This window comes from Anser brachyrhynchus, assembly GCF_964034855.1.
Source record: "Anser brachyrhynchus genome assembly, chromosome: 10".
NCBI lineage: Eukaryota > Metazoa > Chordata > Aves > Anseriformes > Anatidae > Anser > Anser brachyrhynchus.
Genome location: NC_137705.1, coordinates 12,497,153 through 12,519,916, shown reverse-complemented (window position 1 = coordinate 12,519,916; position 22,764 = coordinate 12,497,153). Strand labels below are relative to the sequence as shown.

The 22,764-nt window shown below is 50.3% G+C and overlaps 1 protein-coding gene across 2 annotated transcripts in view; it reads left to right on the top strand.

Annotated features, from left to right (window-relative positions):
• NCKIPSD (NCK interacting protein with SH3 domain) overlaps positions 1-22,764 on the top strand; it is a 48,498-nt gene that overhangs the window by 10,441 nt on the left and 15,293 nt on the right. Inside the window, exons 1-5 of one of the 2 annotated variants that reach the window (XM_080606138.1) lie at positions 2,909-3,066; positions 8,655-8,767; positions 9,518-9,719; positions 13,426-13,513; positions 15,704-16,332. In XM_080606138.1, the coding sequence (XP_080462264.1) occupies positions 3,028-3,066; positions 8,655-8,767; positions 9,518-9,719; positions 13,426-13,513; positions 15,704-16,332 (1,071 nt within the window). In that variant the 5' untranslated portion in view covers positions 2,909-3,027. Of the gene's footprint in view, positions 1-2,908; positions 3,067-8,654; positions 8,768-9,517; positions 9,720-13,425; positions 13,514-15,703; positions 16,333-22,764 lie in introns of those variants that run through there. The other variant, XM_080606137.1, reaches the window with a different exon arrangement.

The window sequence follows — 22,764 nt, the reverse complement described above, 5'->3', positions numbered from 1 at the left end:
TGGGATGACGTGCGGTCTATTCACAGGATGGTGGAACAGGACGTGCCTTTTAAGAGTCAGGTAGCTCTTGTTTAAATCCCTTACGGAGTATTTTGCACCCAGGTTAACGTCACGAAAGAGGGAGGTGCTGGGGCGAAAGGCTTGTTTGGGGGCACCGGTGGAGCCGATGTGTGCAGCCAGAAGGTGCTGGGGAGGGAGTGGCTGCATGTCGTAGGGTATCCTGGTCTCCTGGCACTGATACTTCAGACACCTGTGCCTGTGACCCAGGGAGGCTGTGGACAGAAGAGACGTTGCTGGTGAGATCCGTAGTGAGGGAGCGTTATATAGAAATGAGTTGTTTTTATGGGGTACCTACTTTGGAAAAACTTCATAAGTGTGCTTGCTCTCCTGGGTCCCTGGCTTGAAATATCGTTAGCAGAAGTCCTCAAGGATCTCGGTCCACCTGATGTGCTCCGGGTTGTCTGAAAGGATGATGGTAAGAGGACTATTTACCATCCGTCCACCTTGGAACGGAGCCTTGCTCCTTGGGAAGGTGGTGCTGCTCTCCCTGGGCATGGCGGCGGTGCAGGCCTGGCCTTTCTGCTTGCTGTTGCATGGAGCAATTTCACTCCTCGTGACAAATGTTCAGGGATTTTCGTATGGTGTTTTGGGGGCTGTTTCATCTCACAGTATAGGTGTCGTATCTGATCCCATTACCGTGATAAGCTGCATTTCCGAAAGGACGTGCAGATATCCTGAAGACGAGAGGTGCTTGTTACAGAGGAAAGTACTGGTTTTTCTGGGTGACATAATATGGTTTCTGATTCTGCCCTGCTGGCCTTCTTTTAATTTTGGGGCTTGAAGAGGGAGCCACATCCCGTCATGGCAGAAGCAGCTTTTGCTCTGCATGCAGAGCCTGGGACGCTGGAAAATTTTTTTCTCTCCAGACTGCCAGCTGATCCTGCGGCAGGCAGGCTGCCTTTCATCCTTCCGACCGGAATAATCTTTGTTTGGGGAGAGCTTTGCGAGGCCTCTCTCAGGTTTGCTGCTGGTAACGCGAGGCAGGTTTCCATCCCGCGGTGACGGCTTTGTGGGAAGGAGCTGATAAAAAGATCCTGGGGACCGATGTTTGGTTTATGATTTTGTGCAATTTGCATCTGTCTGGGATTAAAATGAGCTGAGGACTTTCCTGCACTCGCCCCATGAGGATGGCAACTCCTTTTCCTCATTAGTGGCTGTAATAAAGTCCGTGTGGCTGTTCGTGCAGCAGGCACCGGAAAACCGCGCTTGTTCTCCGCGTGACGGGCCTGAGTTGTTCGAGCCCGAATCTGTGGGTTCTGTGTTCCCTCAGATCTGGAGCTGTCAGCTCTCCTCTCCCTGTTCCCTTCATCCCTGGCCAGCACTGCTGGCAGCCGCCGTGCCTCCGACTTCTCTGTCCGATGTTCCCCACTGGTCCAGCGTGGGCTGCGACGGCAGCTGGGCTTTCTGCCACAGCCCCCTCTTCCTGCTCCTTCGCTAAGAGGAGCTTCGCACTTTGCCTGCCGTTTTGGCTTTTGGCAGTGCATTAATTATGCCCGGAGAGCAGCATAGCTGCAGTTTGCCTTCTCCCTCTGCCGTTCCACAGGAGAGGAAGGATTTTGGAAGAAAAGCTGATAAATCAGAAATGGAGATGAATCACAAGTTATTGCCTCCGTCTCACGTAGCTGTCTGCTCTGGAATCTGTGTCAGGCTGGGGGATGCGGTAGGAAAGTCCCCTTCAGTTTACACGCACGTACATGTTCTCCTCTCGCATCTGGCTTTATGCATCAATGGCATTGACAACCTGTTTGCAGATTTTTGTGCTTGACCCCTGAAAACCTTGCTTAGTCGATTCTTGTGTGCTGGAAATTTACTCCATGGCAAAAACTTGAATTTCCTGGTCCTGCCTCTTGTATTACTGTTACCTTCCCAGCATTTTGCTACAATCCCTTCTATAGAAATAAATTTTGAGAAAGCAGGACCTTCCTTCTTGAATGAGGAGCCAGGAACTTGCATGGTTTCCCAGGCTTGTTTCTTCTGGGCTCCATCTTTGCCCCATGTCTAACTAACACTTAGCAAATGTGATCAGCTGCAAAGTGTTTCTGCAGCTAGGTTTTTGACTCACATCCATGTCTTTGTTATTCAAAATAAATATGGCCTGAGACTTGTAGTCTGCACTGCATGTCTCCAACGCTCTGGGAAGTCACAAATTAGTTGCATTTGTGATCATGCTTAATGTAGATTCTTCTTAATCCACTTGCAATAACTGCATGTATGTAACCTAGGAGCTGTACTGAATCTCCCTGAGAAATGAGGGGCATCTGCAGTGGGTTTTTTTGGGTTACCAAACTGAAGACTAAGGATAACTGCAAACACTAGCACAACTGTTGTGGTATTTTTTTCTTCTTTTACTGCTAATATGTCAAAAGTCCTGGAATAGCTTCTTGCACTTCACTGCAGCAGCTTTCCTTCCACCTTTATATATCCTCGTTCGTAATCCTGAACTTTCTGCGGTGTAGAGACTATCTGCAGCTTTCTTTTTCAGTAAGTAGCAGATGGTAGCTCTAAAATATATATTAAATATATATATACACACATATGTAAGTAGAAACATGTTTCCCTTGCACAGATGCAGTGATTGTTACTTGATCATGCCTGATATTTTCCCTTCTTGACGATTGTGTGCCAAAAGGATATTAAACAGCTAAACCTTAAAGAGGGGGAGCTCTGTTGTCTGGCAGCTATTTGCCTGGGACAGAGGCAGAGAAGTCCCCCGAAGCACTGAGAACCATAAGAATTAAAGCATCAGGGAATGGCAAGATATGTAAGTATGTGTTGACTGCTTTGTTTTAAAAACCTATGTCTCTGTGCTTTTATTCTCTTAGCGTGTTTTGGCTTAAGAGACGTGTTCTGGTTACTGGAGGGCACAGAATTGCAAAGGGAAGAAAGCAGGGGCTGATTCTGCTGATCAGCTGCACGGGATCATCGTGGCCAGTAAGCAGGGTCTGAGCATGACTGGAGAGACTCTGGATGAAGCGTTGGCACCTTCGGAAGTACACGTGTGCAGTGGTGGGTTGCATGCATTTCGTTGTCCCTCAGCGTGTCTCTGCCGCCTTCTCTCTGACTGCAGAGTTGCCTGCTGCCGAGGGAGAAACCGGCCTCTGGCTGCAGAGCAGTTGAAGCTTGGTTGCTGTGCGTCCCTCTGCTGCCTTTGGGATTTTGTGTATTCCAAGAGCCACTTCTGCCTCTGCTGTCCCTAGTTAGGATATCTCTCTTGCCAGGGACTCTGGCTTCTGCTTTAGCATGATTTGCACAACTTAAGCCCTTTCCCTGGCTCTCCTTTCTCTTCATTTCTCATTTGTGCACGCTGTCCGCTTGAGCAGCAGCTGTCAGCGTACAGCAGAAAACACTGATCTGTTAAAAACCCACTACGGCGTATCAGCAGGAATTCAAGATCCGTTTCTGGGCTGACTCTTTGTCAGAAGAGCTCAGCCATGTCTTTGTTTGCTCACTAGCTAGGAGGAGATGCTGCAGGTTATTTGGGAGCATTTCTCATATTATTTGCTCAGTAACCAGGACAGTTGCCCGTTGTTTCACTTGCATTTTTATCATGCGTTTTTAAGCGCTGCAAGGCACAGCAGATTCACACTGACAAGAATAAGTTAATGCCTATCTCTTAGCCAGCGGCCTTGGGACTAAAAAATTCTGATTGGGGCTCTAAAAAGGGGAAGAGGAAAGAGCTGAATTTCCAAAAGTGATACAAATGAGCTGAGTTTTTTTTTTTTTTGTATGAGCTGTGTGTTTCAGAAGAGGGAACTCGTATTGGGTACATCTCTGTCACGGGCCTGGCAGAACAAAGGCTGGTTGATTTTTTTTGTAAATTGCTGCAGCGATCATGCAAATCTGGAAGGATTACAGTGTGCAGACAGTCGGGCGGTGACTGGGGACGAACTGCATGTGACCTAAGAGGTGGTGTTTGTCTCTGATTTGAGCAACAAAGAACCAGTCTGTGCCTGTGTACGCTAGCGGGATAAATATCCTAATTTCAGCAGTAGTCCGTGTCAGTGCAGCTGCATGAAAACTGAGCTGTCACTGGAGACAAAACTTTGTCTGTCTTGTTATGAGAGCCGGAGCAATGACATGAAGGTAAAAATCAGCAGCCCTGCTTGGGCGCTGCTATTATGGCAAAAGCTGCTGGTGGCAGCTGCTGAAATGAGGGCACCGATTCCTGCACATGCTGAAGAGCAAGCGCCTTTGATCATGAAAAACTGGGGAGGCAAGGGAAAAAATTCTGTTTTCCTTGGATCAGCTTCCTGCAGAGGCAAAGAAAAGCCTGCCATACGTTAATGGGCCACTTTCATAAAATGTAGGAGTCTTGCACGCACAGGGTGGCTCAGCCTGTGTTTGCTGCGCTGATGCAGCTGTCAACCTGTTTGTCTAGAAAATGCTTTTCTGAAAGGTGTGATTATTCTAGACTACTGAGCAAGTTATTCTGTGTGACTGCATTTAAACAACACAGGTGCTGAGCGGGGCCACGCACGTGGAAGAAATCAAAACAAGGAGGGAGGGGGACGATGTTTTGGGTACCCCTGGGAGACCAGGGGAGGAGATGGTGCTACCTGCCTGGTCAGGACACTGGCAGTCTTAGCCGTTCAGAAAACACTCAGTTTTCTCCGCAGCCCATTCCTCTGCACATGGGGAAGGCAGAGGCTTGTGAAGGAGGCATCCTGTGCATGTCTTCTCTCTGGGGAGGCTTCTCCCGAGGCAGCGTTTTCTAGCGTGCAGAAGATGAAAGCAACGTGAGCTGCAGGGACAAACGCATCCTCGCTCATGCACATGCATCCGCACCCCTCAGCGTGGCTGTGCCCGGCGTTGGCCACGCTCAGGTACTGCAAAATGTGCTGGAAAGATGCTTCTTGAAAGCATGTCTGTGGCTCTGGGAGAGGCATCCGTCCCCTCCCGGCTGAGGAACGGGGAGGGGGGTGTGAGGAGCTGGGGCCTGGTCCTGCCCCTCCTCACGTGGGGAGTCTCCTGTGGATGGGGGCAGAAGGAAATTGGCTGGCGGCTCTGGGGAGAGCCTCTGTTTGCTCATGTTATTAGCAAGGAGAGAGGAAATAATGATTTATTGATGCTGCTGTAATTCTCCTTCACTGGGCTATGAAGGAAGAAATTCAGATTTCTCGCTGATATTCCTGGGTCTAATTGAGATGTAACTCCTTCCTGGAGGGGAGCTCACCTGCAGGGGGGAGCTGTTGGGTGCTGGAAGTGCCCTTCATTCTCTACCACAACTGAAGCCGTGTGCATCCCATTAACCAGTCTAGTTGGTGATTGCTCTTCCTCAGCCCCGTGGTATATCCAGACTGGCCTTGGCAGGCTGTTCATAGAGTCCAGGGTTTCTCTGCTGCAGCACATTTGATGATACTAGGGGTATCTCACAGCAGGGTGATGGCCGCTCCTCTGCGGAATGAGATGCAGTAGGAATGGCTCTTCAAATGTATCAATGCATCACCCAAATACTCCTCTCTTTTCACTTACTTTGAGCACAAGAAAGTCCTGTTGCTTCCTATCACACAGATGTCTATGCCACCCCTGCTGAACAAGAGACTGCGGGTGCCACCATGCACCTTCATCCCATGTGGGCCTGCCCTTCAGACACTGTCCCCACAGGATCTCCGCTGCCTTGTCAACCCTGTGCCTTTTAGGGGATTTGTTAGGGTGTGTAGTTAACAGCTAGCGTGATGCAGCGGCTGCTCAGGGCTCCTCTGGCCCCCATTACCAGCACACTGCAATAAATCTGGCTGAATTCCTGGGCTTTGTGCGGCGTCTCCTCTGACAGCATGCCATATAGCCGTGCCCTTTTCATCTGCTCCCGTCTGAGCCGGAGCTTAGCGTGCGATGAGCAGGGTTTCGTCTCGGTGTATCCTCGAGTGTGGGAGGGGACAGGGAGCACGTTTGTAGTGAAGGACCCTGGGGGGACAGTGGTGCGAGTTTCCCTTGCATCAGCTTGGTGGCTCTGCTCCCTGTCCTTGGTGTCCCTGTTCTGCAGGCCATAGGACGGCACACAAGTGTGCAAGGAGGTGCAGGAATGCACTGCGTGACCAGGATCTGTGCCTGTGTGTGTCCAACGAACTCTGAGCTTCCTTGGGAGCGGGTGCCGGGCCCGGCAGGCGAGTCTCTGCCGGAGCTGGCAGTGTGGGGTCTCTGGTCCCCAGCCACTGCAGGAGAGTGCCCGTGAGCTGGTCACCCTGCGAGCCCTCGGCAGGGGGAAGCGGTGGCTGAGGTGTTGGCAGACCTGGCTTTTACCTCCATGCAGTCTGTGCTCCTTTTAACTGCAGTGGGCTTGTTTTTTCCCTCCCATCCTGTTCAGACAAAGCGATGCTGTTTTGGTTAACCTCCAGGAACGAGTGGCTGACTTGTTCCTTCTAATCGCTGATTTATGCAGGATCTTGATTTGTATTTTTTGAGTTTATTAACATAGTGCTGCGTATCCCAAAAACCCCCGATCTGCCAGCTGAACAGACCAGCGAGCAAGGGAAAGGGACATACTTTATGAGCAGCATGATCATCATAAAGTGCAAGTGGCAAGTTAATGCTGCTTTTTTATTCAATCCCTTTTTGACAGGGCTGTGTTAATAGAGGGTTGGGTGGTGAAAACAAAGGAAAGAGCACAGCAGCAAAAAGCCAGTTGTCACAGCACTGTTGCATCAGTGTGAAAACGCTGTGCTTTATCAGAAAAGAAGCACCGTCTCCGTAACAAATGGCATCACACAGAGCGAGCAGCAGCACCAGCCTGCGGGTTTCTGTGGCCGTGGTGCCAGGGGCAGCTGTGTTATGGGTACACCGGGTGCTGCCCTTGCTGATCTATGCGGCCTTTCAGTCAAGGGTGGGAAGTAGGGTTCGCTTAAACGATGGGGAAGTCAGCAAAAACTATGTAATAATGTGTCTTTCCTTCCAACGTCCCTTTGAATGCATTGGAATGAGCTGTGCTCCATTTCCTTACTTAGGGCTGCAGTCAGAGGCGGTGAAATTCTCACCATGATGGGGCTGCTTGGAGGCTTTATCACAAAGTTGCATTCTCAGTGTTTTTTTGGCCTTGATTGGATACCTTAATGGATTTTGTAGATTTATTTTAACATACCTGCTTTTTAAATTTATTTTAAGATTTCCTGCATTGCTTTGTTCTTTATCTTTCTTTCCTAGGAAAACAACCAAAAAAAATTCCTCCTAAATTTTTCACTTTCAAAGCTGAATATTCCAGAGAAGGCCTCTCATCCCCACCTTGTTTGGTTTGTATTTTTTTCCACAGTCTGCAGTCGCTGTTAATTCACGTTTGGTTTAGTAATTAATCAGGATATAAATAATACATAGCGTGTTTATCAGGAAGCTGCATGCCAGTGCTATGGAGGCAGGCACTTTTGGCCCCTGCAGGGAGGGGTTGCCTTCTGCTGCTCGGCAGCCCCCTAAGGCCAATTAAGGTGCATCCTTGATGAGATTCCAGCCGCTCCTTGGCTGGATAAATGGCTGCTGTGATGCAGGGAGGGGGGCACAGCGAGCCAAGATGAAGGGGATGTCGGTGTTCAAACAGCTGCTGCAGGTGCCGGAGCCCAACCTCCCCCCCTGCCCCTGCTCACCCCCCGCGTGCAAGGGCTGAGGCCGTGAGAGGAGATGGCGCTGGAGGTGTTGAGGAGCTGGCGGTGAGGAGATGGCTCTGGCGGCCTGTGGCAGGCCTGCAGCTCTCCTGCACATGTGGGAAAGGCTTGGTAGCACGTCCTTTGCCTTCAGCTTCTTTCTTGTAAAGGTCTTTTCTTTTGAAGATGTGTCAACTGTTGTTAAAGCCTTGAAGAACATCCTAGGCATGGAAACCTGCTTGTTGTTCCCTTGCCCCTTCACCACAGCTCTCTCCCAGCCTCCCCCATAAGCCTGGGGAATGACGCCTTTTGGTATTTCTTGTTTCAAGGCTGGTGTTTATTTCGGCTGCAGCAACGAGTGCTAAGCTGGCTGGCGGGAGGAATAAATGTTGCTATGACAGTTTGGGTGGAGATTTGGAAAAGCCACTGCAAGTTGCAAAACAACCGTCAAGAAAAACAGCAAGCAAAGATGCCAACCCAGAGCCAGGTGGCTTTGAAGGCCACCAGCTTGTGGCTGGGCCTGTAATATTTATGGCTGCATATCTGCTCTAGCCAGGGCAGTGAGAGCAGCGAGAGTTGAGCTTGCAGTAATGGGGTCCCGAAGGCTCCCTGTAGCAGGCCGAGTACCCGGGGCTGCTGCATGCTGCTGGAGCTCTGCCCTGGTCTTCCTGCAGTGATCGTGGGACTTGAGTGCCGGAGGGGTGAGGGAGACAACAGGGCTGTGGTGTGCTTGCTGGAGCTCCACACAGGGACTTTGTTTTCCAACCATAAGCCTGGAATGGGCAAACCGTGTTTGAAGCACAGAATCGTGTATGCTTCCTTTGGAGGGAGGAGGGAGAAGTGAGCCTGTCACAAGATAGATTCAGGCTCAGGGACCTGCATGTTGGCCTTTCGGCTCATGCGGTGTCTGCGCCGTGGGTTTCGTGTACTGCCGTCTCTCCTGCGGTAATCTCTGATGCTCCCCCCAGCCCCACCAAAAGAGTCACGGCTGAGGCAGTACAGTAACGTGCAGGACGTTGTGTTTCTCAGGTGCTGGAGCAAGATGTGGTTCTCCAGTCTATCGACCGTGCCATCGAGGCTGTGCACAACGCAGCCATGAAGAATGGAGGGAAGTACAACCTGGAGCAGAGGGATGTCCTTCAGTAAGTAGGACAGGAGCCGGGGTGAGGTGCAGGTGGAGGGTGCTCGCCGTGTGATGGGTGTCTTTTCTGTTCCTGGGGGAGAAGTTGGATGTCACTGATCTGAGTCACTCTGCTGCAAAGTGCTGATGTGCTCGGAGCTGGCTAGTGTTTGAGCTGATGCTACTCCTGTCGACCATGTCCAGTACAGCAGTGCTTTGGTCTTGCCACTCTCTCCCTGTACCTGTAAAGAAGAGGGAACGTTTAGCTGCACTATAGGCTTAGAAGAGCAATCCAAAATCTCTCTGGCTACATTTTCTCCTCTCCACCAGCGAGGAATTGTAGAGGTTGTCGGCTATGTGGCACAGAGCCCTTAAAATGTTCTCAAATAATTGCTTGTGAGGAGAATTTTATTTTTTTCCTCCTCTGACACCTTGCACTCTGCACTGAGGCACACTGGTTTAATCTCAGTTGAACAGTGATTCTAAAGTGCAGGCAATTTCTGAAGCTTGCAATGCAATATGTGACTCTCCCTTGAGGAAGAGGCATTTTTCTCCTGTGAAGTGATGAATAAATCATAGGCTTCTTGCAAAGCCTCTTCCTTCCTCCCCCAAAAGTGCTTCCTTAGTTGTTAATGAAACTGGAGTCGGTACTCAGGGTAATATAACCCGTTCTGGTAAATATAACCCCAAAGCAATATATCATTTAAATGTTTCAGCATAGTCGCTCCCATCCTTTAGCTTTGCTGTTCCTGATGTCGTCATTCCATTTCAGAAAACTGATCCATCACCGGAAGGAGACCGTGTCCCGCAAAAGTCACTCTCCCACCCCACAGGGGATGGTTATGACACAGTCCACCAGCGATCACCATCTGGATGTGGCACGGCAGCCCAACGGGGTGTGCCGGACGGGATACGAGCGACATCACAGTCTTCCGAACACAGAGTTCGAGGAGGAGGATGAAGGTCTCTATCAGGTAACAGCAGCTGGATACCTTCTAGGTTCCTCCTTCAGTGGTGTGATATTGCTTTTCTTGTTTAATAAAATGCCTTTGTAGCTGAAGCATATCAGGTGTTGTGTTGCTTGCCTGGGGCTGTTTCAGTGTGTCCCTGGGTGCTCTAAATTGATCCTGTGCTCTATCCAAGAAGTCTGGAACAGTTCCTCTGTCGTTTACACTTGTAATGGCTTTTGGGATCCTTGACGAGATCCAAGATCTTTTGGTGATGTGCAAGTGCTGGTCTAGATTGCGTGACTGTTTCCTGATGACTTTCTAAAAGAGTTGCAAGCTCCCCAGAGAATACTTTGCAAAACAGCTTTGATGTAAGCAAGCAGAACTCCCTCTGAGGACTGAGCACTGCTCTGTTTCCCCCTTGTTAAATCTGCACAATACCATCTTCGGTTCTTAAGTGTTTATCTGCTGTGGCTGCCAATGTTAACTACTTTTTTTTTTTTAAAAAAAAGATCCTTTGTCTGAATATTCCTTGTCATGCTGCATTAAAGATAAAATGCAGGGAATATGATTTAGAGCGGATTTTTTATTTTTAATCTAAGTGGTATACAGTTCCAAGGTTACCGCGTGGCGTCAATGAGGCTTCAGAGAAGTAGCCAAGGACAAGGATGGATGCAGCAGTTGTTCAGGAAGAATGATGGGGCAGATTATGCTGTGTGGGTATAACTGGATGTTAGGGCTAAAGGCTAAGCGGGGATGAGCACAAAGATTTTTTTTCTCCTATAGATGATCATGTACACCATAGTTTGTCTTCATCTCCACGCAGTTATCTTAAATGGGCAGTGTTTATAAGGTACTGATATTCTGTCACTCCTTAGCAGATGAGGCTTCTTTTACACATAAAGAATTGCAAGTTTACAGAGATGAAAGGTAGCTCTGGCTCATGCAGAATGCAGTGATCCCTACAAACCCCATTTTTCTTCTTAGTTTTCTTTTCTGGGCAGCCAAACCAGCTCCGTTCTCAAGCCTCTACGTTATAAGCTAAGAAAATGGAGCACCTTAAGGCCCATTCACCGTGCTGGTTTTCCTTCTTTATCTGGCATGTGGTTTGGTTGCTTGCCAAAAAGGACTCCTTGGCTAACAGAGCTGTTTCTGTCTGGGTGACACTGAGGATGCAGTCGAAGGGATCCTAGCTTTGCCCTGTGCTGAAAGGGCTCGTTGATCTTATAACTGCTCAGTAGAGGAATTTCCTGTATGCTTTGAAAATACGAAAATGGAGGAAGCATCATAGCTTTCTTCCACTGTATCTGGTTATGCAGCTGCCTAAGAGACCTACTGAAATCTGCATTTTTATCAGTAACTCCAGAAAAGCAGAAGTCTCGGGATGTGCTTTTTGTTGCTTTGGATTTTCAGGTGCATTTTATGTTTGCATATAAAAGCTTGAGCAGAATTTGAAGTGCAAATTTCCTGTTGGTAGCTTTGCTCCCCGGGAGCTGAACTGGATAAAGTCCTTGGTGATGGCACCCATGCTGAGTCTCTCCTCTGTAGTTAGCATGGGGCAGGAATCAGGGGCAGTTCTACACCAGCTGCCAAAGGAGGAGGTTGGGCTCTTGGAATATTTTCTCTGGTCCCTTGGCAAGCTCCATCCTCTGTTCTTGCCTCTGGACAGGAGACGTCAGAGCTGCAAGGACTCCTGTATGGCCGCCTTCCCCACGGCAGCTGGACAGAGGGTGTTCTCTGCCCTTTCTTCCCCTTCCCTTGACGATTTTGGTGTTGTACATCCTCTGCTTGAACCCACTCGGTGGCTGGAGCGCAGGGCCAAGGGAGCGGGCAGCCATCTGTCACCCCCCGACGCCTGGCCGTGCCGCGGCTCGCAGCTTGGGCAGGCATTAATGCTGCGAAATTCACTTGATGCTTCGCATTCCCATTGCAGCCGCTCGGGCTGCGGCATGGGGCTGTCTGAACGGGGCTGGAGAGCTGCCTGCGTGAGGCTATGTAGGGCTCTGAGCTAACAGCAGCCGTGCATCTATTAATTTACACACTAATCCGTAATAGTTGTGTTAAACTTGCATGGTAAATTTGGAAGGGACTGAAGCCATGGAAATACTCCAGAATGACCCAGCCCTAGCAGTCTCCAAATAATGTCACGCTGCTGCTCTAAACTCTACGCCCGCCTGCCTGCTAAATCCTGCTGCTTCTGTAATTGTGGCTGTGCTGTGCCAAGCAGCTCTGACTCGTGCTGTCAGCTCTGCCCGTCTGCGGAGAGGGGTCTGCTTTTAGCACAGCTGAGCTTTCCAGATTTTGGACCAGCCTCCCAGCTGCACGTTGCAGAGCCCCTCCTGATCAGTTTTGGCGCTCTCAGCTGTGCGGTCTCTTTTTGGATCGCTTTAAAAAAGGACAAGTACCTGCTTGCTGGATTCCATCTGGTTCTGCGTGCAAGTATCATGTAGCATTTTGCCCAGATAACAGTGTGAGATGGATTGACAATAACAGCAGAGCTCAGCCTGGGAGTTTGCAGCAGTATCTCATTGTCATCTACTGGCTAAAGGCACTTGTAAAGAAGTGCCTTGCTACGTGATGTAGTAAAAGGTTGGATACGTTAGGTGTTAGGTGGGAGAAGGGGATCACAAAGCCCCTTTCTAAAGGTTCCTCTGTCTGGTTCACAGAAAGGCTTCTCTTCCAGGGCTAAAGAAACCTAGAAAATCATCACTGTGTGATGGCCTGAATGCCACTGGCAGATTCCAGCTGGTGCCAGCCTGGGCTGTCAGAGATGTTCACCCATCACCTCCTGTCCCTTCCCATTCGGAGCTGAATGGTTTTGTTGCAGGCAGCAACCGCAATATCCCATAAAAGCAGAGGCACGTTTCAGGCAGGCAGCCTCTGAAACAGAAGTCCCGAGAGACCCAGATGCGCATCTCCTGACCCAGGGCATCGGAGTACTGATGCAACGTGCTTCTGCTTAGTTTGGCCGTTGTGTTCAGCTTCCTGCTGAGCAGGGATTAAACCTGAGGGTGCAGCTCACCGGGGAGATTCTGAGTGAGAGAGCTGTAGGGGACCGCGGTATCTGAATCAGAGCACAGGAACTTGCGTGTTCCTCCCTCGGCATTCCTAGCAGAGGAGACGTGCAGCAGGGACAGCAGAGTTAGTGCAGCTCCCCAGCAAAAGCCTCTCCCAGCGGGTTTTGTTGTAGGTAGTGTAGGATTGCACAGAGGGTCCAGCCCTATTTTCTCCCTCCTGCATGAGCAGGAATAGCAATGAAAGCATGGAAAAGGCATTTACACATCTCCAGTCCTTGGCTTTGTCTTTCTGCAAGGGTATTTGTAGCTGATGTAATGGATCTCTCCCGAAGAGTGTCTAAATACGCGCTCTGTTTGCAGCCTCTGTGGAGCTATTGAGAGTAATGTAAAGTCACGGTGAGTGTGTGGGATTGCATTTGGAAGAAAGGAGGAGTAAATGCTTGACAGGTCTACACGGCGTGTGCTGTGTGCTGCTGAACACAGCAATTAAACAAGGGCTGCTTTTCCCGTCGCGGGGAGGGGATGAAGCAGGTTTGAGTCCTGCTTTGTTCTTCTAGGAAGCCGCCTATTAATATCTGTCCTCCCGAGAAAACTTCCCGGAATGATGAGAGAGATGTAAGGACAAATTTACACACGCACACAAGAAAGAAGGTTTCATAACAGAGAATGTCTTTATTGTCTACCTCCTTTGATTGCTCTGAAATCTTCCCTTACAGATCCCACCACAGCCTCGACGCGCTGCTCCTATCACGCCCCCACCTCCAGAGAAACGCAAGAACGCCCAGATTGCTGCACCCGCGAAAAGTAAGGACAGCCTGCTTTGGGGATCGTGGGCAAGAAACAGGCAGCACAGCAGTCACAGTGACCAGCTGCTTTTGCTTTCTGCTTAGAAAGACATCCCTTCGGTGCCAGCAAGACCGCTAGGTCTTAAATTCCTGCAGGTTTCAGGCCCAGTGACGTCGGGCTGGTGGCCAGTGCTCCTTTGTGTGTCCTCTGGTCCGTGGGGGGCCCTGGCAGCCTGGCACGGTGCTTTCTCCTGCTGGCTGCAGAAAGATGCTGGGTACGGTGTCCCCCTGGGAATCAGACCAGCCTTTCTGCCTGCTCACCCAGCTAGAGCACTGCCTCGGGGTACAGGAGCCTGGTGGCCATTTCTCTCCTGACACCGCATTGGGACTTTTCCAGGCTGTGCTAAGTGCAGTGGTTCACCAGGGGGAGCTCACAGGTAGTGCTTTTGGGACAGGCTCAGGTCTGCTTTTGGCTGCCTGCCCGTCGGGTGCTTTCTTTGTACAGTGGTCAGATGAGATTTTCATGAAATCAGCGGCTGGTCTCTGTAAGAAGCAGTGGTAATGCCAAGGGCATGTACGTGCTGCCAGCAGGCAGGGGGACCACTACTTGTGAGCACTTCTGAGCAGAGCCAGGCGTCGGGGCCAGCACAGGAGCTTCTCCGCCTTCAGCACGGCAGGGCTGGCAGAGGGAGGGAGCAGTCCTTTTGCTGAGATGCTGTCAGCTTGCCCAAGGGCTCTCCTGTGCTGTGATAGACACGCAGTTAGTGACACAGCTCATTTCAAGCTTGCTCCCCTGGTGAGAAGCAGGGCAGATGTGTTGAATTGTAGGTAGTTGATGGAAACTTGAGGCTGGCACCAGCTTCCGTAATGGTATTGAGCCATTTTCACCCTCGTAGTGGGACATGGCAAAGGTCAGTTCCCTTGAACTCTTTATCTTGATTAATGAAACATAGTGGGGGCTATAATTTGTGTGCCCTCCTCTGTGACGGAGGGGAGGGGGAAGAAAGGGATGCTGACCCCCCACAGTGGGAGGGAGGGGTCCTTCCTTTCTGCATAGCTTGTGCTTTGCCATGAGATTGGAGCCTTCCTACCGGTGGCTGGACTGGTGGAGGGCTTCCAGAAACAAAGGGCAGGAAAGCTGGGGTCTGGCCAGCAAATGCACAGCAAAGGGTGTGATTTGTGCTGGCTGCGAGACACACGGGAGGTGTTCCACGTGTCTGTCCCACCGGACCCTCATCTGGTGAAGGGAAGGATATTTTGCCCGAAGGCAAGGACATAAGCAGTTGTATCAAACCAAACCAAACAAACCCCGCAAGGCAGCAGGGTTACTTGGGCAGGTGACATCAGCTGCTCTCCCTGAGCTCTAGGTGAAGATATCCCAGTGTTTGCCCAAGCAAGTGTCTGTTTTTGTAGTCAGGGAAGGGCCTGGATATGTTTCTGCCCCCTAGAAATAACTGGGCAAGGTTCACCGCAACTGTATATTAGAGCGGATGCTAGGAAAGAAAACTCTTAACACCTCTTTGGTTGTAGTGTGTGTTTTCCTGGAAAGGCTGGACAGCCACCCCTGCTAGAGTGAGTCAGCACTAGAGAAGCGTGTAGAAGTAGGGTAGAGCAGATAACGTGGCGGGATGTGAAAGCAGTGTGTGCCAGCAGGCCTGTGGGACTTGTGGTCAAACGTTCAAGTGTGCTGAAAAGGAGTGACTGCAGGTGTGTGCCAACCAGACGTGAGCCTTGCTGTTGCACTGACCGTGGTGCACGCTGGTGCTGCAGCGAGAGGTCTGGGCAGGAGAGGGGTGCTGGCATGCAAAGCCATCAGTGGCTTGCAGTTCTCGGGCACCAGTATTCAAAAGCGAGGGCTCATATCCTGAATCCAGAAAAAAGCCCTTGCTAAGCCAGGGGAAAAGACTCTTTCTGTCCCTTAGTCCTGTTTCTCCCTCCCTCCTTTCCCCTGCGTAAAATACTAAGCCCTTTGAAGGGTATTTATCTCAATAGGGTAGTTTTCCCCTTTCTAAAGAGGTGATTGTGTGGGAATGCTCCAGAGGGAACTTGATACAATTTTGCTTTGAGATAAGTGAGGCAGGAAGAGGAGTTAAACTGCTCTGGTAGCATGCACAATGAACCTTTTAATGGACCGCGCTGTAGCAATTTGTTTTTTCCTTTTTTCCCTTTGATGCTGTTGCTAAGGCATTTTTAATTGTTCCCTTTTCAGATGCTGTTGAAATTATCCCCGGGTCAGCTTCTAGTGCCTCCTCCATGAGCACGACATCCCTGGATACCTTGTACACCGCTTCCTCCGCCTCGGAGACCGCTCTGCCGACAGCCACCTCCAGCCCTGCCAACACGCCTCCCCCCGTGCCCAGCCGCAGCGTGCACACCACCATCACGCGCAATTTGGACGCCGGCTCCGTCACCCACTCCCGCTACGGGACTTCCTCGAAGGACGGGGCCAGCAAATCTCCCCAGAGCAAGCGGGCTGCCCCAGCACCGCCGTCTGAAGGCGGGGTCCGGAGGTCCCACACCGTGGATGGGGAGAAGGCCCCGCAGGGGAAGAAAGCCGCCCCAGCAGCCCCAGCAAGCCTGGATGCTTTCAGCTCCCTCTGCCTCGAGGATAAGAAGGCGGCTGCGGTGGAGCCGGTGCCACCAGAGCCCAGTGGGCTGGTGGCATCCGTTCCCAAGACGATAGGTGCCGAACTGATCGAGCTGGTCCGCAGGAACACCCACCTCAGCTACGAGCTGTCCCGCGTGGCCATCGGCGTGGTGATCGGCCACATCCAGACCTCCGTGCCGGTAACCAGCGGCATCATGGAGCAGATTCTCATCTCCGTGGTGGAGAGTAAGGTAACGCACGTGGGGTGCAGCTGGCTGGCTGCTCTGAAAGGCCACGGCGCCAGTGTTAAGAGCTCAGGAGAAATTCTGTCCTGGTGTTCGGGCTGGGAAGTGCAGGGAGATGCCAAAGAACAGGGGAAAGCACGAGCTGGGTGTAAATAACGAGCTGGGGAGACCAAGGGTTTAAACCAGGCGTGAGTACTGGCCTCAGGGAAATGGAAGACGGGAGTTTGTTCCCCAAACAAGCTGCAGATATCCAGCTTAAATCTGAGTTTGGAGCTGGGAGGCGGTGGTGGAGGGGTGGGTGCTTCGGAGGAGGTTTCAGCGGGGGAAGAGGTGGTGGTGTGGGCGGCAGTGAATTGAACCACATGAGGGCATCGCTGGGAGATGACCGCCTTCCGGGTCCCAAGGGCGGTGCTGGTGACCGAGCAGCGATGGGATGGATGCAGCAGGACTTGAGGTGACAAGTGGGGTTTATTCGGGAGCATTTTTTTTGATCAGATGGGAAGGGGAAATCATGAAAGCCTGTGCTTAGCAGTCATGATTGTCATTAATCGGTGAAAGCTTGCAGAGGGACCCTAAAGAACTCAAGAAATTAAAAGGGAAAAATAAATAAAATTGCAAGAGACTCGCTATCAAAGAATGGGGAAGAATCCAGTGAGGCTATGTTGAATGTTTAGCATTAATTCACTGTACCTGTGCAGAAGCAAGAAGGAGAATAACTATTCCAGCTTGTGGCTGTGGCAAAAAGATGGATTGGGATTGAAAAAAAAAAACAAGCTTGCTTGTTTTCCTTCTCTTTTTACTCTGATGCAAGTTGTTGACCACTGATTGTGAAAGCTTATGGAGAGCCATTGTGGCAGCATAAAATCGGAGAGAAATTAACAGTGACTTTTAAAAGAGGTATTTTCTGCTACAGATGCAACAAATAGAAGCTGTGGAAAATGGAGCCTTAGTAATAAGTGCTTTTTAATAAAAGCCTTGTAATAAAATAAGGCATTGTATAAACTTTTTCTTCTACTGTGCTGTACATACTCTGCATAGATTCAGCATGCCTGTGCATAGTATAAATCCGTGTGGTTCTTGTCTCTCTTGACTGTGGAGTTCCCAAAGTTTCTGTTTGTCTGGCTTGGTCTTTCATCAAAGTGATAAAAACTAGTTTTCCACAGATGTGTACTTCTCTATTATTACATTAAAACATTCCTCGGCCCTATTTTTTTTTTTTTTCAGAACAACTGCCAAGGAGTAGTTTTTCATCCACTGGAGGAAGAGAATTATCTTGACCTTGTTCTAAACCTTATACCAAATGATCACATTGTTCTTCCTTCCTCTGTTACAGACAGAGAAGGGGGAAATAAGAGTGCTTCTTGCAGCAGTCGTTGAAATAGCAAAGCACATCTGGGCAGCCCTCTGCTTTAGTTGGAGGGATAATAAGTTTTAGCTCCCACTTGTTAAATACAGCCCCAAGGAGTGCGTTTCCTATCAACATCTAAGATTGGAGTTCCATTGCTGATGGCAAAATTATAATGAACTGCTCAGAGGCATTTGAATATGAAAACTACTGGCATTCAAATTTCAGATCAAATCATGATCTAGTTAAACGTCTCATGGAATAGTGTCCCGTAAGCAATCAACAGTTCTCAGTTTGTGGCTATAACCCGACGGTTAATTGCTTCCTGCTTCAATAACAATGCAGGGTAATGTGTGGGCTAGATTCAGCAAAAAAAAAAAATTAGCTGTTTCACACAAATGCTTTGGCTCTGACTCTGTTACTAGGATCGTGGACAAGACTTGAATATTATTTTTATCTTTATTGTATCCTGAGAACAGGTGTTGAACGTAACGCCACAGAAGTCAGGTTGCAGAAGGTGATGGTGTGCCAGGTTTCTGCAGCTGGGATTTGAGAACCTGTTTCATGGCCATCGCTGCAACCGGTTTGAAAGGCACGGGAAGAAATTCTGATGGTGCCACGGGGGCGAGGATGGATCTACCTGCAGCTGATAGATAGGTCACTTACAACATCTGTGAGGCTTAAAAATGCCTGGTACAGTCTGCCTGTCTCTGCTTAAGAGACTTCATTACGTATCTTGAGCGGCGCTGCTCTCAGAGGGAGAGGCAGGGCTGGCTTGCCCAGCGCTCGGATGTAAGTGTTGTGGTTAGGGCGTGTGTTTTTCCTGAGCATCCCACAGAGATGTATCTCCGCTGATGGACAGCAGCCTGGTACCAGGGGAGGTTGTTCCTTCTAGAGTAAAAGACCAGCTCTAACTGCAAGATGGCTGTACTGCTGCGGCTCCACCAGCCCAGTTTAATGGTACAAATTACTGCTGTAGACTTTGTGTTGCTCAGTATACCAAATCGTTCCACCATCTCAGGGATTTCTGTGTAGATTTGTTGCTGAGTCGTCTGTTCTAGGTCAAGGGCATTTTCTTCTTTAATTTATAACTTCTGAAATCCCTCTGCACCCCAATCCATGCAAATACATGGTCGATATTTTTGCATGTTTTCCTCAAGGTTTTTCTTCTACCCCCTAAAACAAAGTGAGATTTTATCCTTGATTAAAACTTTGCTGTGGTTATAGTAGGTATACGTGTTTCAACCTGTTATATCACAGCCTTTAATTAGTTGTATCCTTTCTGCTCTTATTCCAGTCTTAATTTGAAGTCAAATCACTGGTTTACTAAATCAATTTCAGAATCCATTACCTCGCTCTTATTCCCAGTGCTCTCTGAAGGTTGAATCGCGGTGGCATTTCCCTTTTATTTACCTTGCTCCTCAACTGCGGAGTCTGTACAACCCAGAAGTGGGTTTTGTGGAGGGAGACAAGACCCCTCTGCTGGGGCAGCCTTGCACCCCAGCCTCTGGAAAGGTGCTGCAGAGGTAGGCTGGGAGAACAGCTCAGGCAAGGAGGGCCCGCAGGGGCTCATCTCTTTCAAGAGAGACTTCAGAAATATCGCACTGCTTTGGGAAGCCTGACCCGTGGGAGCAGAAGTGCCCAATTGGCTTCCCCATTTAGGAATTGGCCTGGCCTTGGCAATGTCCCCTCCTTGTGAGCAGGGTGGTGACTGGGCAAAGCAAGCGAAGGGAGATGACAGCTTCCTTTTCGTTTTCTTTTCAAATGCATCGCTGCAAGAACCGTGTAAGCGATAAAGTGGAGCTGGCTTTCATGGGATCTCTTTGAAATTTGGCTGTAGCTGAAGACAGTATAGATGCTGCCTGATTTCCAAGCATCTAGAGAATCGCTGGAATTAGTATGTGTCGGTGATGTGTGATTGCATTCAGCTCTGCCGAATTATCTCTTGTCTGAGAGGAGGGGAGAGCACCGCAGCTGTCTTGTCTAGGGAGGTCGATTTCAGGATTTGTTAAGCTGAGTGTGAGGCAAGAAAAATCGCCTAATAAGATAGCTACACCTTGAGTGAGCGTGCTTAGAAATCACTTACCTGCTTTTTATTGAATTAGCAGTGCCACTTGTTACTCAACCATCTCTGGTTGCCTTCGATTGAAGCTCGGAAGCTACCGACAAAGCCCTGTCGGTCAGCTGGGGCGTGGAGATCTGCCCGGGCTGCTGGGTGAGGTCAAACGGTTCTTGGCCATGCTGGAGACGGAGGAGCAAGGTAGGGGGTCGGGGTGGGACGTGAGAGGGCTTCCCTTGAAGGGCTGGGCTGTGACTTGTCACCACCACATGTGCTCATGATCCGCCTGCTGTCCCCGACGAGCCCCGTCAGACCTCGAGGCTGGCGTGGTCGCGCTTCTCCAGCTCTGACCCGAGCCCTCGCCGCCTCTCACCTTCAGTTCCCCTTCGTTCTTTGGCTCGGCTCTGCTTAAAGAAGAAATTGCTTTTACCGAGACACAAATGCTTCTCTGGGGTTTGGCTTTTCTCCGAGGGAGTCTTTGTCCCTTTGCTTTCCTGGGATAATGGGGAAGTCAGCGGGGTGAGTGCTTTCAAGGCTGACTCATCTGGCTGTGCTGTTAGCGTATCTAAGCAGGGCTCCTCCTTAGCGAGATATTGTAAGAAACGTGAATGTGGAGGGGGGAGGAATGCATTAGTGCTTAGGCAAGTCCTTTGCTCGCTAATTGCTAGAGGAGCAGCCTTCACAGGGCCGTGCCAGCCTTCACGCAGCCGTCTGCGCTCAGCGCTGGATGGGCCGCAGTCACCCGGAGAGAGACCAGTACATCTGCAGAGCAAGCGTTTGCTGGGCTGCAGATGGCACACCTGAAAAGCAAAGGCTGCGAAGACCTTACCAAAGCACGGCCAGCGTGGTGGGAGCCAGCCCAGCTCCCCTCTGTCTCTGTGACACCTGCGTGCGGCAGCTGTGCCTCCCTGCAGCGCCGCATCCCCGCGGGGGCCAGGTTTGCTGCCCCAGCAAAGGCAATTCCCAAAATGATCCCCCTCAAGTAGTTGTCTCAAATCTGTATGAAAAGCTGCTGTATGACTTCATCAACTGTACGACTGCTCCTCTCCTCCGAGTCCTTTAGGAGCTCGATGTTCGGTGGAGGTGTAAGGGCTGCAGGTGAGGGGTCGGAGGAAGCAGATGTGTGATAAGAGGTTGAATCAAGCGATGATTAAAACAGGTAATTGTTAAAGTGCTCACCCCGAGACACCCCGGCAGTGGAGCGAGGTATGGGAGCGGGGAGCCCTCTCTGGCAGCTGGGGCACGTGAGGCCAGGAGGCGACACTGTGGTGCCGCAGGTCCTCCTGCAGAGAGGGAGGTGGCAGGGCCAAGCGAGCCCTCAGCAAACCTGCTCTGTGCTCAAACACCGCGCAGCACCGACTTCTTGTCTGTGCTCGCGTACGGAAAGCAGTCCGTCCTCTCTCAGAGCTGGTTGCCCAGTTAGCTGCTTGGCCATCCGCAGCTCCCCGGTAGTTTGAGAGAGAGTCTGATGTTAGAATTAAACTTGCGCGTGTGCTCCTTCATTATCTGCTGGCAACGATTATGTAATGAACAGCCGGAACAAAAATATTTTCTTATTATGTAATTGAAACATTGAATCAAAGCCTTAATTAGTTCACACCCCAAATACCACGAAGCAAATTGCTAACAATCCCGTCTCTAATAAAGCAGATTAAATGTTACAGTTAATAAACTTGGAGCCGTTCTCCCAAGAAGGCTGCAGGGCTGACGATGCACAGGAGGGGTGCGTGCTCCTTCGCTTGGCAGGCGCGTGCCGCCCTTACTTTGGGTGTGTGGCTGTTTGTTGTCCCTGGCGGAGGACACGGGCTCGTTTTTCTGTGCAAAGTCACTCTGCTGGTATTGTGAGCTCTGCTTAAGGCTCGCTGCCACCAGCTGCGCGGCCGACCTGCTGAAAGGGGCTGTGCCAGGGCAGGATTAAATCTTCTCTGGGTGTTCGGGAGGTGAAGATGCTGCGCGGCAGCGGGGTGCCCTGGCTGATAGCAGGGCAGGCCTCTTCACACTGAATGCTCGTGACTTGTCACCACATGCTGCAAGACAGCTTCATCCCGAAATTGCTAAGGCTTTGGTCTCGGTGAGTTGGTTAGCCCTGTTGCCTGGATTTCTCAGCTCATTTCTCTTCTACCTTGCTGATCTCCTGCTGTTTGTTGTCACTGCTGCCAAGCCCTTGTGTATATAATTTAGGTTCTTCTGCAAATTAGTCCTTACCTCTCCTAATGCTGCCTAAGCTCATCATCTGTAATCAGCCCCATTCCGTGTGCAGGTTCCTGATCTTGCTCTGCTTTCAGGAAACCAGGTAGTTCTTACGATACCCTCACATCATTCAACATCTTGTTTGTTTTGCAGGGAGTAACCCTGGGGTTCAGCGAGGTTGGGGTGCCTGATACTCGTGGTGCACACCGGGCTGCTTTTGTGAACGCTGCAGCAATGTTTTGCTGCCCCGTGGGAAGGGGGAATGAGGGTTCGGCTGGTGCTGGGTGTAGTACTCTGGCCAAGCGTTTTGAATCTTCTTTAAATATTCAGAAATGTGCAGAGGGCTGTAGTCATCTGAGCTGGCTTGTTGCCGTAAGTTTGTCTTATAGTACGTGGGCATTCCCCTTAGTGCAGCGTTCACCCCCTGCACAGGGAGATGGCTGCTGCTGTTCTGTGAGCACGCTGCCCTGCTGCTGAGGGAGTGGGAAGTTGGTGATGTGCGAGTCTGCTATGTTACCGTTCTGTCACCCAGAAAAGAGCTGGGAACGTTGGCTTGACTGGCTCGGCCATAGGCTGTTACAGGCAGTAAGGAAAAAAGGGTGTGAGTTGCTTGAGGGAGGCTTCTTGGATATTTCAGCATCCTTGGAAGCCAGTGAAAGCTCCAGCAGGGTGATGACAGCTTGGATTTAAAGACTTTGTGACCGTGCACCAGTTCTGGCACCTATTTTTGAGGGCAGGAGTCCAATTTGATTCATTGGCTGCACTGGCTGTGAAAGGAAAGCGGGGGGAGTAGAGACCCCAAAAAGTAGGAAAGCTGAAATAATGGCCAGGTCTTAAATTTACT